The sequence below is a fragment of the Mastigoproctus giganteus genome, chromosome 11 (genome assembly GCF_048544385.1).
Source record: "Mastigoproctus giganteus isolate SK-2022 chromosome 11, ASM4854438v1, whole genome shotgun sequence".
In the NCBI taxonomy this organism is placed as follows: Eukaryota; Metazoa; Arthropoda; class Arachnida; order Uropygi; family Thelyphonidae; genus Mastigoproctus; species Mastigoproctus giganteus.
This window is the reverse complement of record NC_143585.1, coordinates 151,593,683-151,607,836: the sequence shown is the minus strand read 5'-3', so window position 1 is coordinate 151,607,836 and position 14,154 is coordinate 151,593,683. Positions and strand designations below refer to the sequence as shown.

The window sequence follows — 14,154 nt, the reverse complement described above, 5'->3', positions numbered from 1 at the left end:
AAACAGCAAATGCTGGAGAACACTTGGAGGGAAATTGAATATCGCTTGGACATCTTACATGCCACGAAAGGCACGCATGTTGAAGTTGTTTAGCATTCCGCAGTATTGATTCTAGGTAATAAAACTTTTTGAGTTGCACTTTCATATTCCGTAAGCAGTTTTATTTTGTTGTTTTCGGTTAGAAAATTATAGGTCATGGAAACCCCGACAACAATTTAGAATCACCCTGTATAACTAAGCAAATACTCAAATTAGCTACTAAGTCAGTATCTCAGTCATATGATGGAAAACACAAATATATCAACCATTGATTGGTGGAGTGAATTTTGCAATAAAGAAAAATAAGAAAGAAAAGTATGGAACTTATTTTGCAAGCACCCCATAGCAGCAGCAGCAAACCTCATTAATTATGAGAGACTAAAAACAAAAGCAAGGAAAGACATAGATAACTAAATTTGGAAGAAAATCAAACATTTACATTAGCATTAGAATTAGTAGAGGCATATGATGCAAGAAAGCAAGTTTATTTTTTTTTAAATTTTTTTTAAATTTAACCAAAATATAAAAAAAATAATAAATTAAAAAAAACCATTACATCTATCCATGCGCTCCAAATGTTTGTCTAGTTCTGCCTTGAATTTATTTAAGCTGTCAACTTCTATGACAGATGGAAGTTTGTTCCAGCAATCAACCACCCACTGGCTAAAGGCAAATTTCTGCACATCTATTCTACAACTGTCTTTCCTCAATTTGAATTTATGTCCCCTCAGGCGGTTAATCTGGGCAAGAGGAAGAATCCCATCAGCATTGAGCTTGCTGAAACCATTCAAGGCCTTATACACCTCAATCAGATCATCTTGCAAGTTCCTGGTCTCCAGACACTGTAATTTGCAAAACTTAAGCCTTTCTTCGTAAGAGCAACCCTTTGTTCCTCTTACCAATCTTGTTGCCCTCTGTACTCATTCCAGCAGTTCTACATCCTTCCTAAAATGCAGCCTCCAGTCCTGTATACAGTACAAGGTGTGGCCTGACCATTGCCTTATACAAGGGGATAATCACCTCCTTATCCCTGCAAAAAAAATTTCTGTATATCATTGACACCATGAGCTACTTGCAGACCATCTGTACTGCTCAGAAAACTTCATATCTGACTGCACAATTATCCCCGTGTCCTTTTCATTTTCTACCACCCTGAGTGTAGTACCACACAGTTGATACGTTACTCATTTGTCAATGCTAAACTTCAGTTGCCACCTCTCAGCCCATATGCTCAACTTTTCTGGATCCTATTGCATCAGCTTATATCATTAGTGTCATTACCAACCCTGCCAACTTCATATCGTCTGCATCCTTAGATTAAGCCTGATAAAACTTCATCAATATCATTAATAAATATAGAAAACAATAATGGACCCAACACTGAACCCTGTGGACTCCACTAATAATATTAGTGCACAAAGAACAGTGTTCATTGATTACCACCACTCACTGTCTTCTCCCACTCAACCATCCCTTTATCCATAGCAGCAATTTGCCTTTAATGCCATACTGCTCCAATTTGTACAGTAGACTTCCATATGCAACAGTATCAAAAGCTTTCCTAAGATCCAAGTATATGATATCAAAATTATTTTTTGCATCTAGTTCCTTTGTGACCACATTATAGTATCCAATCAAATTGGTCAGACAAGACTTCCCCCCTTAACAATGGCAAATATCTGTGATATCCTCCCTTATGAAATAGCAAATGCCCTTGCAGAAACATTCTGTAATATATCAGCAGTAACCACATATTACCAGTCTTTCCAGTATATCAAAAAAAGATGGCTGAGCAATGTAAAATAAACTTGAACAATAACTTATCTCTTGATTATAATCAGCCTTTTACAATTCTGAACTGAGAGGCTTTAATCAGAACATTCAACAGTGCTGCAGGTTCAGATGTAATATATAACATTATATTAAAACATTTAAATGAAATAGTCTTAAATTCACTGATGATATTTTATAATCGGATACTATTGGAAAATTCATACCCATATTCATGGTAACACAGTAGCAAGGCTTTTGTGGATTTATTGGATGATTGTTTTCTACATCAGCATGTTCGGGAGGCAACTAGAGGGAGTAATACTCTTGATTTGATTATCAGTAGTGATTCTTCATGCATTAAGAATCTGCAGATAAATGAACCACTTGGTGGCAGTGATCACAGTGTGCTGAAGTGGGAGTTACTCAAAGAGGTAACTACCATTAGGGGTAAAGGGAAGGGGTATTGCTTTCGTAAAGGCGACTACAATGGACTGAGACAGTATTTAAATTCTATACAGTGGGATCAACTGATGATATTGCCAACAGCAAATTCAAAATGGGAAGCATTCAAAGAACTTATCGTGGAAGCTACTAGGCTTTACATACCAACTAAGAAATATTGTTCAAGGTTTAGGCCTAAATGGTTGTCAGATGAACTAATGAGGCATATGGCAGAGAAGAAAAATGCATGGGATATATACAAATTAACACGTGACACGGACGCCTATGATAGATACAAGTTGATCTGTAACCAAGTTACAAAGGAGGTTAGGCAGGCGAAGGCAGATTACGAGAGATCCTTGGCAAGGGATGCGAAGAAAAACAGCAAAGAGTTCTTTACTTATGTAAACTCTAGAAGGAAGGGGATGAATCAGATTGGTCCACTTGAGATCGATGGGTCAACTGTTGATGACCCTGCTCGGGTAGCTAACAAACTAAATGAATATTTTGCATCGACATTCACACATGAGGAGTTATTCAGCGAGGGGAATGCCAGAGGTGTATTCAACTCTAGCAGTAAGCTAGAGAATCTTGTAATAACTGAGAGCAAAGTGGAGGAGAAATTGTTGAAGATAAACACAAGAAAGGCACCTGGGGTGGATGGGATCTATCCAGTTATATTAAAGGAGGCAGCAAAGGAGGTAAGCAAACCCTTAGCCATAATTATGAGAGCTTCCTTGGACTCAGGGGAGGTACCATTGACTGGAGATGTGCAAATGTGACCCCAATTCACAAAGGGGGATCAAAGGCTGACACAAGTAATTATAGACCTGTGAGTTTAACTTCTGTTCCCGGAAAATTAATGGAGGCACTGGTGAAAGAAGCACTGCAGGATCATCTAGACAAGACTTCAGTTATAGCTAGGACACAGCATGGTTTTGTTAAGGGGAAGTCTTGCCTGACCAATTTGATTGGATACTATGATGCAGTCACAAAAGAACTGGATGCAGGGAATAACTTTGATATTATATACTTGGATCTTAGAAAGGCTTTTGATACTGTTGCACATGGAAGACTGCTGCACAAATTGGAGCAGTGTGGCATTGGAGGCAAGTTGCTGCTATGGATAAAGGGGTGGTTGAGGTGGAGAAGACAGAGAGTGGTAATCAATGGACACTGCTCATCGTGGACTAATGTTATTAGTGGAGTCCCTCAGGGTTCAGTATTGGGGCCTTTATTGTTTTCTGTATTTATAAATGATATTGATGATGGTATATCAGGCTTAATGTCCAAGTTTGCAGACGATACGAAGGTTGGCAGGGTTGTCAAGGACACTACTGACACTATGCTGCTGCAACAGGATTTGGAAAGGTTGAGCAGATGGGCTTCGAGGTGGCAAATGAAGTTTAACATTGACAAATGTAAAGTACTACATATGGGAAACAGCAACCCCAGAGCAACGTATCAACTCTGTGGTACTACACTGACAGTGGTAGAGAATGAAAGGGACCTGGGGGTGGTGGTGCAGGCAGATATGAAGTTCTCTGAGCAGTGCAGACGAGCTGCAAGAGTAGCTCATGGTGTATTGTCAATGATATATAGGAATTTTTCTAGCAGGGATAAGGAGGTGATTATTCCCTTGTATAAGGCAATGGTCAGGCCACACCTAGAGTACTGTATACAGGCCTGGAGGCCTCATTTCAGGAAGGATGTAGAGCTGCTGGAACGAGTACAGAGAAGGGCAACTAGATTGGTGAATGGGACAAAGGGGTTCTCTTACGAAGAAAGGCTTAAGTTTTGCAAATTACAGTGTCTGGAAACTAGGCACCAGCGGGGTGATCTGATAGAGGTGTACAAAGCCTTGAATGGTTTGAGCATGCTCAATGCTGATGGGATTCTTCCTCTAGCTCAGAAAAATCACCTGAGAGGGCATAAATTCAAATTGAGGAAAGACAGATGTAGGATAGATGTCCGGAAATTTGCCTTTAGCCAGCGGGTGGTTGGTGGGTGGAACAGACTTCCATCCCTTGTCGTGGAAGTTGATAGCCTAAATAAGTTTAAGGCTCAGCTGGACAGGTATTTCGAACGAACAGAGGGGTGAAGTGGAAGTGGTTATTTTTATTTATTTATGTTACTTTTTTTTTTTTTTTTGGCTGATGCTGCATAAGCTTGCTTTCTTGCATCAAATGCCTCTACTAATGCTAATGCTAACATTCTTTTGTCTCAGCTTTTTCCAAATGAGGAAAAGATCAGTCAGTCCTACAAAGCTATTGACCAATATCACTCGCCAGTTGACTAGGAAAACTATTAGAAAAACCTGGTACGTAAGAGGCTCACATGATTTCTGGAAACTAAAAATCTAATGAATGATAATCAGTATGGATTTAGGCAAAATAGATCAATATCTTTGATCAACGTGATGATCAAAGCAGAATAAAATATCTGTAATGCATTTATCAAAAAGGAACATTTGGTTATGGTGCGCCTCAGTGTTGAAAAATCTTTTTTACATGATATGGAGATTTGGCATCTCGCAAAACCTTCACTTGTTTGGACTAAGGGGCCAATTACCCTGCCTTATACAAAGTGTTTTGCTTCCCAGAACCTTCCGGCTACTGTACAATACAAAAATATATCTTGATCCTGTGTCAGAAGAATGCATAGCGCAAGGATAAATACTTAGTGCTACTCTGTTTTCTATTTGAATAACTATGTTACAAGATATCCCAATATTGTACAAGGTTATCTGTATGCAGACTATCTCAGTCTCAAGTCACTCTCGGAATATGCACACCATAGAAAGACAGTGTCACACTTCAATAAATAAAGTAGTATATTTAATGGCACATAATGGCTATTTCTTCTTAGAAGAACAGAAATCCAATGTTATACACTTCTGCAAGAATTGCACCATGCATAGTGAGCCAAATTACGGTTAAAAAGAAACCTTATCCCAATAACAAACTGTCCAATTTCTAGGTCTAATACTAGATAGCAAACTCATATTTGCAACACATGTCACTCATCATTGTTTTAAAAAAATAAAATAAAATAAAAAAATAGTCTTTCTGCAAAAAAAATAGGGTACTGATCATTATACCGTACTGCATCTATATTGTGCACTAATCAGGTCTCATTTAGATTATGGAGCTCCTGTTTATGATTCTGCTAGAAATAGCATTCTTATAAAATTGGATACCATCCAATACAGTACCTTAAGAATTTCCCTGGGAGCCTTTTGAATATCTCCAGTACAAAACTTTTTTATAGAAGCAAATGAACCACCACTGCATCTCAGGAGGGAAATACTGCTGCTCAGCTATACAGTTAAAATTCAGAGTATACCATTACATTCTGTCCACAAATACCTCTTTGATCCTTTTTGCTACACTTTTATGAAAGTAAGCCAAATGAAAATATACCTTCTGGAATAAGATTACAAGATGCGATAAACACTTGGACTGAATGAAAGTAGTTGGCAAGTTTCTTGGAAGATCTTTGGGCTAATCTGAATGCTTTTATTGTGGTTAATCTTTATGATGGACTGAGTGATTGACTATGACAGTGTGGCAACAACTATGCTGTAGTGTTCTTCATCATTACTCCATGGCATGAAATTATGTTGTAAAGGAAGTCAGCTGCCACTCATCTTTGAATAAATATTGTTTTAGTAAAAAAAAAAAAAAAAAACAGATCATTCACCAAAAAATAGACCAACCAGATCCATCCTGGTCCACAGAAATAGTTTCTGCGACGACTGCTTTGAACATTGGGGAAAAATTTATTAGCCGCCTGCAAAGTCAGCAACTACGTGCAGCTTGTTCAACTGATCATTCTGATTGCTGTTAAATTTACAGATTGCTCAAAAAAAAAAAAAAAAAAATAGACACTGCCGTGGGTGCATCAGCAGTATCTCATACATTGTACAATGCTGTTTCCCTACCAATCAAATGCTATTAAACTAGTGTTACAGCATGTTAATAACTTGACCACCTCCCAGATCTTAGGGCGCCTCCGTAGCCAGGTGGGAAGGAGCGGCAGTGCGTAGCACATGCTTCTTGATTAGACCGGGGTTCAAGCCCGTGACCACCAAATATGGAGGATGCAGAAAGGTCAGGGAATGACCACCGCATATCCCGGGAGCAATATGGCCTTAGTTGCTAATGCTCCTAAAAACCAAATAACAAACATGCCCTTCCCAGATCTTAATATATCACTGGCTCTCTGAGTGCAGTATCAGTCTTAAAAAAACATTACCTCTTCTACACATCCTACAATGAAATAAATATAAGCCTATTTGCAGATTTTAATAACAAAAACTAGACAGTAACATTTTGTTGGATCCCAGAGAATTAGTTAGCAGACAAAGCTGTCAAACATAGCTGAACTCTTTGTACCTTACACTGATTATAGAATGATAATACGAAGAACTTGTAAAGATAATTGGCTTCAAATCTGAAAGGCACAAACCAATAAACTTTATCAGAACAAACAGTAATCACAATTGTAGCAATCTAGTTATAGAACAAGTCGGCGGGAAGAGGTAGTTTTAGCAGATGCGTTTATCAGGCATACACATCTCACTCGTCTGTACTACTAATGGGTGAGAATCCTCCTCAATGCATGCACTGCAATACATTGGTTTCAGTGAATCTTATCCTTGGTGACTGCAGTTATACCATAAATTCTGGTTTATTTTAGCTTTCTTTGTGAAACTGGCTTGCCTCACAGGAAATCTCTGGATGGGCACATATTGATAGCCCTAACAACCTTTGTGCTGTTAAACAGCCATACCAACAACATTTGTATAAACTTTTTTCGTTGTTTCCAGGTCCTGAATCAGTCCTGAAAGTACAGTCAGTTCACATGTTATGAAACACTCCCTTTAACACAGATAAGGTTAAAACATTTGCTATAAATTAATACAAGGTATATCCCAAAAGTTCCAGGAGTTTTTTTTTTTTTTAAGTCTAGTTATTCATGTTATTTCTTTGATATATATCTGAAGCATACTCAGTTTCTACTGCCTTGCAAATTCCTTCATTTGTGTTCCTATCAAAGCTTGCAAAACATGCGTTCCCATTGATTGCTTTGCATAAGCTTGTTTTGCAAGAGAGAAATCATATTTCTCTCTTGCTGCATTGGTGAAATGTCAACCAAATTAATGAAAGTATTGTTAGTACAAGAGGTTGTCTGTACTTAATCCCGATTTTTGAATGTATGTTTTTATTCCTGTGAAACATAAAGAGGACCTTTCCCACTGAAAGTTTTTCAGGGCAGAGAACTCATCTGTGTTGAGAGGGGGGTAGACAATCTAGGTGGTTTCAGTGACTATTACACTTGCAAGACAAGAGTTTGCACCATGAAGTAGCTAATAAATATTGAATTTACATTGAATGAAATCGGAACATTATTAAGCATGATCCTGACTTTCTAGAATCTGTCAGTGTCCCAGCTGTTTTTGAAGCCCCTGAGAAGTACAGGTGTGAAAGTGCTAAGCAGGCAACTTTCTGCATAACTTTTTCCATTGATGATCAGTTACCAAAAATTGCTGAGCTGCATGCACCTCATTTATGTTCCCATCATGCTGCATGAGAAAAATAACTGCTAGTGAAGTGTTATTTAATCAATGTGCAGTGATTGAATTCCTTATGAAGCAGTAGACACAGCAGCAGTAACCTAATAAATAAAGAAAAAAAATTAAAAAAAAAAAAAACAATCCTAAGTGGGTTTCCAGTATTTTGTATATTCCATTTCATAGCAGCATGTTTTTCGGTAAGCAATTTAGAAAAGTAATCACTTTATCAATACAGCATATATATTTTAATTTGGTTTGGGTTTATGTATGAAGGGAATGCTAAAACACAGTGGATCTGCTTATAAAATAGAACACTTCTCTGCATTCTTGGCTTAAATTTGAAAATAGTTAACATCATGTAAGGCTAGTGATTAAATTAAAATTTAAAATGAATACCTAGCCAAACACACTAGGCTGTTCTAGCCCTTCCACAGTGTCATCCTACACACACACAGTTGTAATATAGTGACAACAGAATGTAAAAGAAGCCAAGTGCCTTTAAAAAAATTTTACACCAATTGTAAAAATCTGTCTTTGCCATTAAATGATTGTCAAGTTTAACATTATTTCACAATGTTTGCAGGTTTCTCAGTCTGTAGTGGATTTAGTAAATTCCAGCTTATGTTTATCTGCTACCTCTGGAAACATAAGTTGGCAGCATGTTCTTCGTGAAGCACTAAAAATGGTACAGTTATATGCCGCTCTGGTTCAACAGGTATGTAATATTTGTATAATTTTGGGTCATTTTATTATTCCCAATTTTAAAAAATAAATGAGAATGTTATTGCTATAATCTTTAAGAACATAAAATTTAAATGCTTTCTGCTCTATATAATAATGAAAATTAATGATGTTAATGTATATGACATCAAAAAGCAAATTTATTTGTCTAGTATTAATATATCCTACAGAAATGTGCACCTTATAAATGGATGTGGAAAGAGTGGTGCTAGTGGTAGCATTATGATAAATATAAAAATTAACACGGTGCTATTATAATTTGAAATATTAGATAAATCTCTTAAATTTTTGTTTGCTGTTTAGATATTACAAGAGATTATACTTATGCTTTAACAGTTCTGTAACTGTTAAAATGAAAGAATAGATATATTCTAAATATAAAAAAATAAGAGTGACAAATAAAAAAAATAAAATACTGAACATATAAAAGACATTCATTGGGGAGGAGGAGGATTTCTCATCACTCATACTTTTATAGAAAACAAAAGTAATCACCTGTTACCTAGGAGTTAAAATGGTGATAGAACTGGTATTCAGGTCTGATCTCACTTGTGAGTCAAGTGACTTTCAGCAAAGTTGTCATTCTATGACAACCAAATATTATGCTTACATCTTTCATGGTGAGACCCCCACCCCTTCATGTGCAAGATCTGAAATACTGCACCTAAAATGATGACTACCCGGGGGGCGAACAACTTGTCAGTGTAAGCAGAGATTGCAGTGTGATGTCCACATTCTATAGGAATTGCCACCCATTCCTATGTGATGTGGACCTTCAGAACTAGTTCTAGTTCCAGCTAGAGTTCTAGTTACATTGAGATGCTGAGGCTTTTGTAATTACTAATGACCTTATACGACCTACCTAGTGGAGTCTCTCTCCCATGGCCATTCTCTACCTCATTGTTTGGCATTAAATGAATGCAAAATGGGACGATCTGATTGGTTTCTGTTCCTTCTTTCCTTGGTTACTGGATTAAATATTCTGATCTCGGTGTTTGAACATATCAAGCCAGGAAATTATTCTTATAGGGATTAAATCCTTTATTCCATATTCCACCCTAAAATCTCATCCTTCATCTAAACCAGGCCTGGCCAACCCAAATCGTTCTGCGGGCCACACATAAAATAAAACAATCTTTTAAAAATAAAAAATCAAATGCCATAAAAATTTATTTTATTCATTTCATTCATTTTTATTATATATCTACATCAGTGAGATACTTGCTCTTCTCTGTAATCACACTCAGTTTTTTTAAATCTACTTCAATATTGGTAGTTGCACATCTTAATTTCATCTGTTGTTGAAGTGCGAGATTTACTTTAAATATAATTTTTGAAAAGAAAGTTTCACAAATGTATGGGGATCAGAAGATGCTCACAATTTTTTGTCTAAAATATCTTAATTTGGGATACTATTTTGCTGTCACATATGTGTTGTAAAAGTTGATGTTTGATGTTGTGGCGTGAATGTGTTTTAATTCATTGTTGCACTGTAAATCAATTACTTCCATCTGCGGAGTTTCTGGGACAGTGGAAACATCAACATGAAATGGAGAACAAAATATCTCAAACACTTTATCATATTTTGCGAGTTCTGAGAAACGATGATCAGATGCTGCTGAAAGTTTTATTTCATTGGCGTACTTTGAGAAATTCCTATGATGACTATTTTGGAAGTCATTTAACAATGAAAAATGTTGAGCATTGTTATTTCTAAGTTGGTACTCAAACAACAATAATTTCATTTGGAATGGTTATGGTTTTGATGTGATTACAACCATCGGTAATTAAATTATCTTGCCCCTGCAATTCCTTGTTTAGTTGGTTAATTTTTTTAGTTATATCTATCAAAAAACACAGGTCTGATAACCACTCTTCATCAATTAATTCAGAAACTGGTTCTTGTTCATAAAGATTTCTTCCCATAACTCAAAAAAAAAAATTTTTTTTTTTTTTTTTTTTTTAGTTACAGGAATAAAAAAAAATCACATACTTGCCATGGTTCCTTTTTGATGTCTTTTAACATTGTGTTCCTTAAATACAGCGACTGTCTCTCTGCAGATCAAACATATTAATCTGGAGTTCTGTACATTGGAGTAATCGTCTTCCCAGTAGTTACGGAATTGTCTGTTTTCTTCTAAAACTTTTCTTTTTTTTATTCATGCTGAAAGATCAAAAATAAATCTATTATTTAATATTTTATAGATATATTTAATGACAACAAGTGCATCTACACTACTTACTTATTTAAACTTTTTCCGTTAGAAATACTTTTCTAAAAAACGTTTTATTCCTTTTGAGATGTCCAGTCTTCTCTCTACTTGTACCTACTGAGTGGCTCACTTAAAACTGGAGAGGGAAGATAGGAATGCTGTTCAGGACTGCGTTCTCCCTCCCTGGTGTTTCTGTGATGCAATGTGGTTTGAAGAAGGGAAGGAGTGGTGGGGATTTGAGAAAGTACAGCTGATCTAGTATTATATTTCTCGTTATTTATCATGCCTAGTATATCTAGTGAATGATTTCCCACTGATGTAGTCAGTAGTATAAAAATCATCTGGCGGGCCACAAAAAAGCTTGCAGCAGGCCACAAGCAGGCTGTGGATTGGCAGGGTCTGATCTAAACCTTGGTTTTAAAATAAGAATGTAGCATATTGCAATTGACTTGGATTTCAAATCTTTAGCTTCATTTTCTGTTTAGGAAACCCATTTCTTTTACAAATGGTATTTGAGTATTTTAGTCTGTTGACAAAAGTTAAGGATCCTGACTTCTGTCCTTCACTGTGTGTTACAACTGATGGTTCTATTGCATCTTCAGTCAAATATAATGCCAACTTATTATCTTACTTTTCTTCTTCTAAGTCTTGTACCATTTATCCTGTTAAATCACCTCAACTATACCAAATATACTCTACTCAATGCATCTTGTGGTCTTCTGACAGAAGGGTATTAGAAGAACTCTGGACAGTCTTGATGCCAAGAAAGCTCCAAATCCTGATGGCATTTTTCCACTTCTCAAAACCCATGCTCCTGAGCTTACTTTTTATTTATTTCTTATTTCAGAAGGAAAAACTGGTGTTTTTCCTTTTTTATTGAAAATTATCATATCCAGCTAGTTCCTAAAAAGGGGACAAATCTTTCCCTTCCAATTATCACCCAATTGCTCTTTCCAAAGTAACAGAGGGATCTATCAGCCACTAACTTTTTAAACTATCTGAGCCTTCCATCTAATCAGTGATCACCAATAGTGGTCTCATTCACTGTCAATTCACTAGTAATATATTGCTGTATTTTACTCATCTTTGGACAGATGTAAAAATTGGTGCAAATGCAGCATATTAGTATGCAGCAATTCTAAAAAAAGCTAAAAATTGCATCATTTTAGTTATATCTCATATTGTGAATATCTTCATGACTTGCCATGATATTAGCATTAGTAGAAGTACAGTAAACCCCCACTATTCGCGGGGGTTACGTTCCTGAGAAATGCCGCGAATACCGAAAACGCGAATACTGAGTTATGGCTCCCATGGTAATAAAGGGGTTCCGTTCCAAAGTATGAAATATATAAGAAAAATTAGTCTAAAATTTTGTCTATGTATGTATTATATGTAACTTCATAATATAACTATGTACATAGACAGTACATAGTGAAATGCAAGCATAAGGCATCGAAATGAAAATAAGAAACAATTTAATATTTAATGTAATATTTATTAGAAATTTCAAACAAATCTTTCAATTCAGCACCTTTGCTATAGCTAAAAAACTTATCTCGCCAGTGCTATCACCAGTTTTGCTAAAGTGTTGATAAAGGTGTTTTGCCTTTTCACGAATGATGAGTGAACTTAAGGGAATTTTATTCTGAGTTCGGTCTTCTATCCACAGATTTAAAGCTTTTTCCATTTTTTCTAATTAAATTTTTGAAGCAATTAGCGCGTTTTCACGGACACTACAGCGGATTTTTTCTTCCGATTTCTTGATTGATCGTACCGTTGACTTATTGATTTTATAATGTTTTGCCACTGGCGAGACACTTTCGCTATTAGAAATTTTGTCTAATAACTGAATTTTACTCGCTAATGTCATCACCTTCTTTGATCTTTTCACAATTCCCTTGTTATTCGTAGCCATATTTTTGTAGAGGTTAGAAAAGAATTCGTCCACAATAGAATCACTTACTTCCATTAACATACTCAAAAATGTTTGTTTACACTAACACACTGCAAAACGGTAGATTTTTCACATTTGTAAGCATATCAGTTTATAAATTGATAAATTTATTCAATTTATAAGCATATAAATTAAAAGCAAACGACGAAACCTTCCATGACAAGCGCATAGCACATACTGAACAAGGACTAGCGAGAAACATCCACGCTCGCGATTTTGTCACCCCTCTTCCCCCACCCACTGAGCGCTGTTTTGACCAGGAAAGATTATTTTAGCCATGCCCGTGTTTTTTCATGGCGGAAAACGTTCACGGCGATTTAAAATTCACATTTTTTTAGGTTTCATTTTATATTAAATCAGCGACCGCGAAAAGCAAGGGTTTACTGTATATGATGCAAGAAAGCAAGCTTATACAGCATCAGCCAAAAAATAAAATAAAAAAAAACCTTCCCATTTCACCCATCCATTCACTCCAAATGTTTGTCTAGTTCTGCCTTGAATTTATTTAAGCTGTCAACTTCTATAATGACAGATGGAAGTTTGTTGTAGTAGTAGTGGTGGCATGTGATGCAAGAAAGCAAGTGTATGAGCTTATGCAGCATCAGCCAAACAAAAAAATTAAATAAATAACACCACTTCCCTCCAAATGCCTGTCCAGTTCCTCCTTAAATTTATTTAACCTATCAACTTCCACAACGACAGACGAAAGTTTGTTCCAGCAATTAACCACCTGCTGGCTAAAGGCAAATTTCCGCACATTTATTCTACATCTGTCTTTTCTTAATTTGAATTTATGCCCACTTAGGTTCTTAATCTGAACAAGTGCAAGGATCCCATCAGAATTCAGTGCTCAACCCATTCAAGGTCTTATACACCTCAATCAGATCACTGTGCAGGTGCCTAGTCTCCAGCCACTGCAGTTTGCAGAAATTAAGCCTCTCTTGCTAAGAGCATCCCTTCATTCCCCTCACCAATCTTGTTGCCCTTCTCTGTACACATTCAAGCAAATCTATATTCTTCCTAAAGTGAGGCCTCCAGACCTGTACGCAGTATTCAAGGCGTGGCCTGACCATTGCCTTATACAGAGGGACAATCGCCTCCTTTTCCCTGCTAGAAAAATTCCTATATATCATTCACAAAACCCTGTGACCTGCCCTGGCAGCCTGTCTGCATTCCTCAGAAAACTTCATATCTGACTGCACAATTACTTTCAGGTCTTTTTCATTTTCTTCCACCTTAAGTGTAGTACCACACGGTTGGTACGTTTCTCTGGGGTTACTTCTACCCATATGCAGTACTTTGCATTTGTCAAGGTTAAACTTCAGTTGCCACTTCTTAGCCTATCTGCCCAAATTTTCTAGATCCTGTTGCAGTAGCACACTGCCATTACTGTCATTAACAACCCTGCCAAC

The 14,154-nt window shown here is 36.5% G+C and overlaps 1 protein-coding gene across 2 annotated transcripts in view; it reads left to right on the top strand.

Moving 5' to 3' along the window:
- LOC150078517 (uncharacterized) overlaps positions 1 to 14,154 on the top strand; it is a 257,309-nt gene that overhangs the window by 176,639 nt on the left and 66,516 nt on the right. For both annotated transcript variants that reach the window (XM_090384324.1, XM_090384325.1), the window contains exon 9: positions 8,415 to 8,546. In XM_090384324.1, the coding sequence (XP_090240450.1) occupies positions 8,415 to 8,546 (132 nt within the window). The remainder of the gene's footprint in view (positions 1 to 8,414; positions 8,547 to 14,154) is intronic.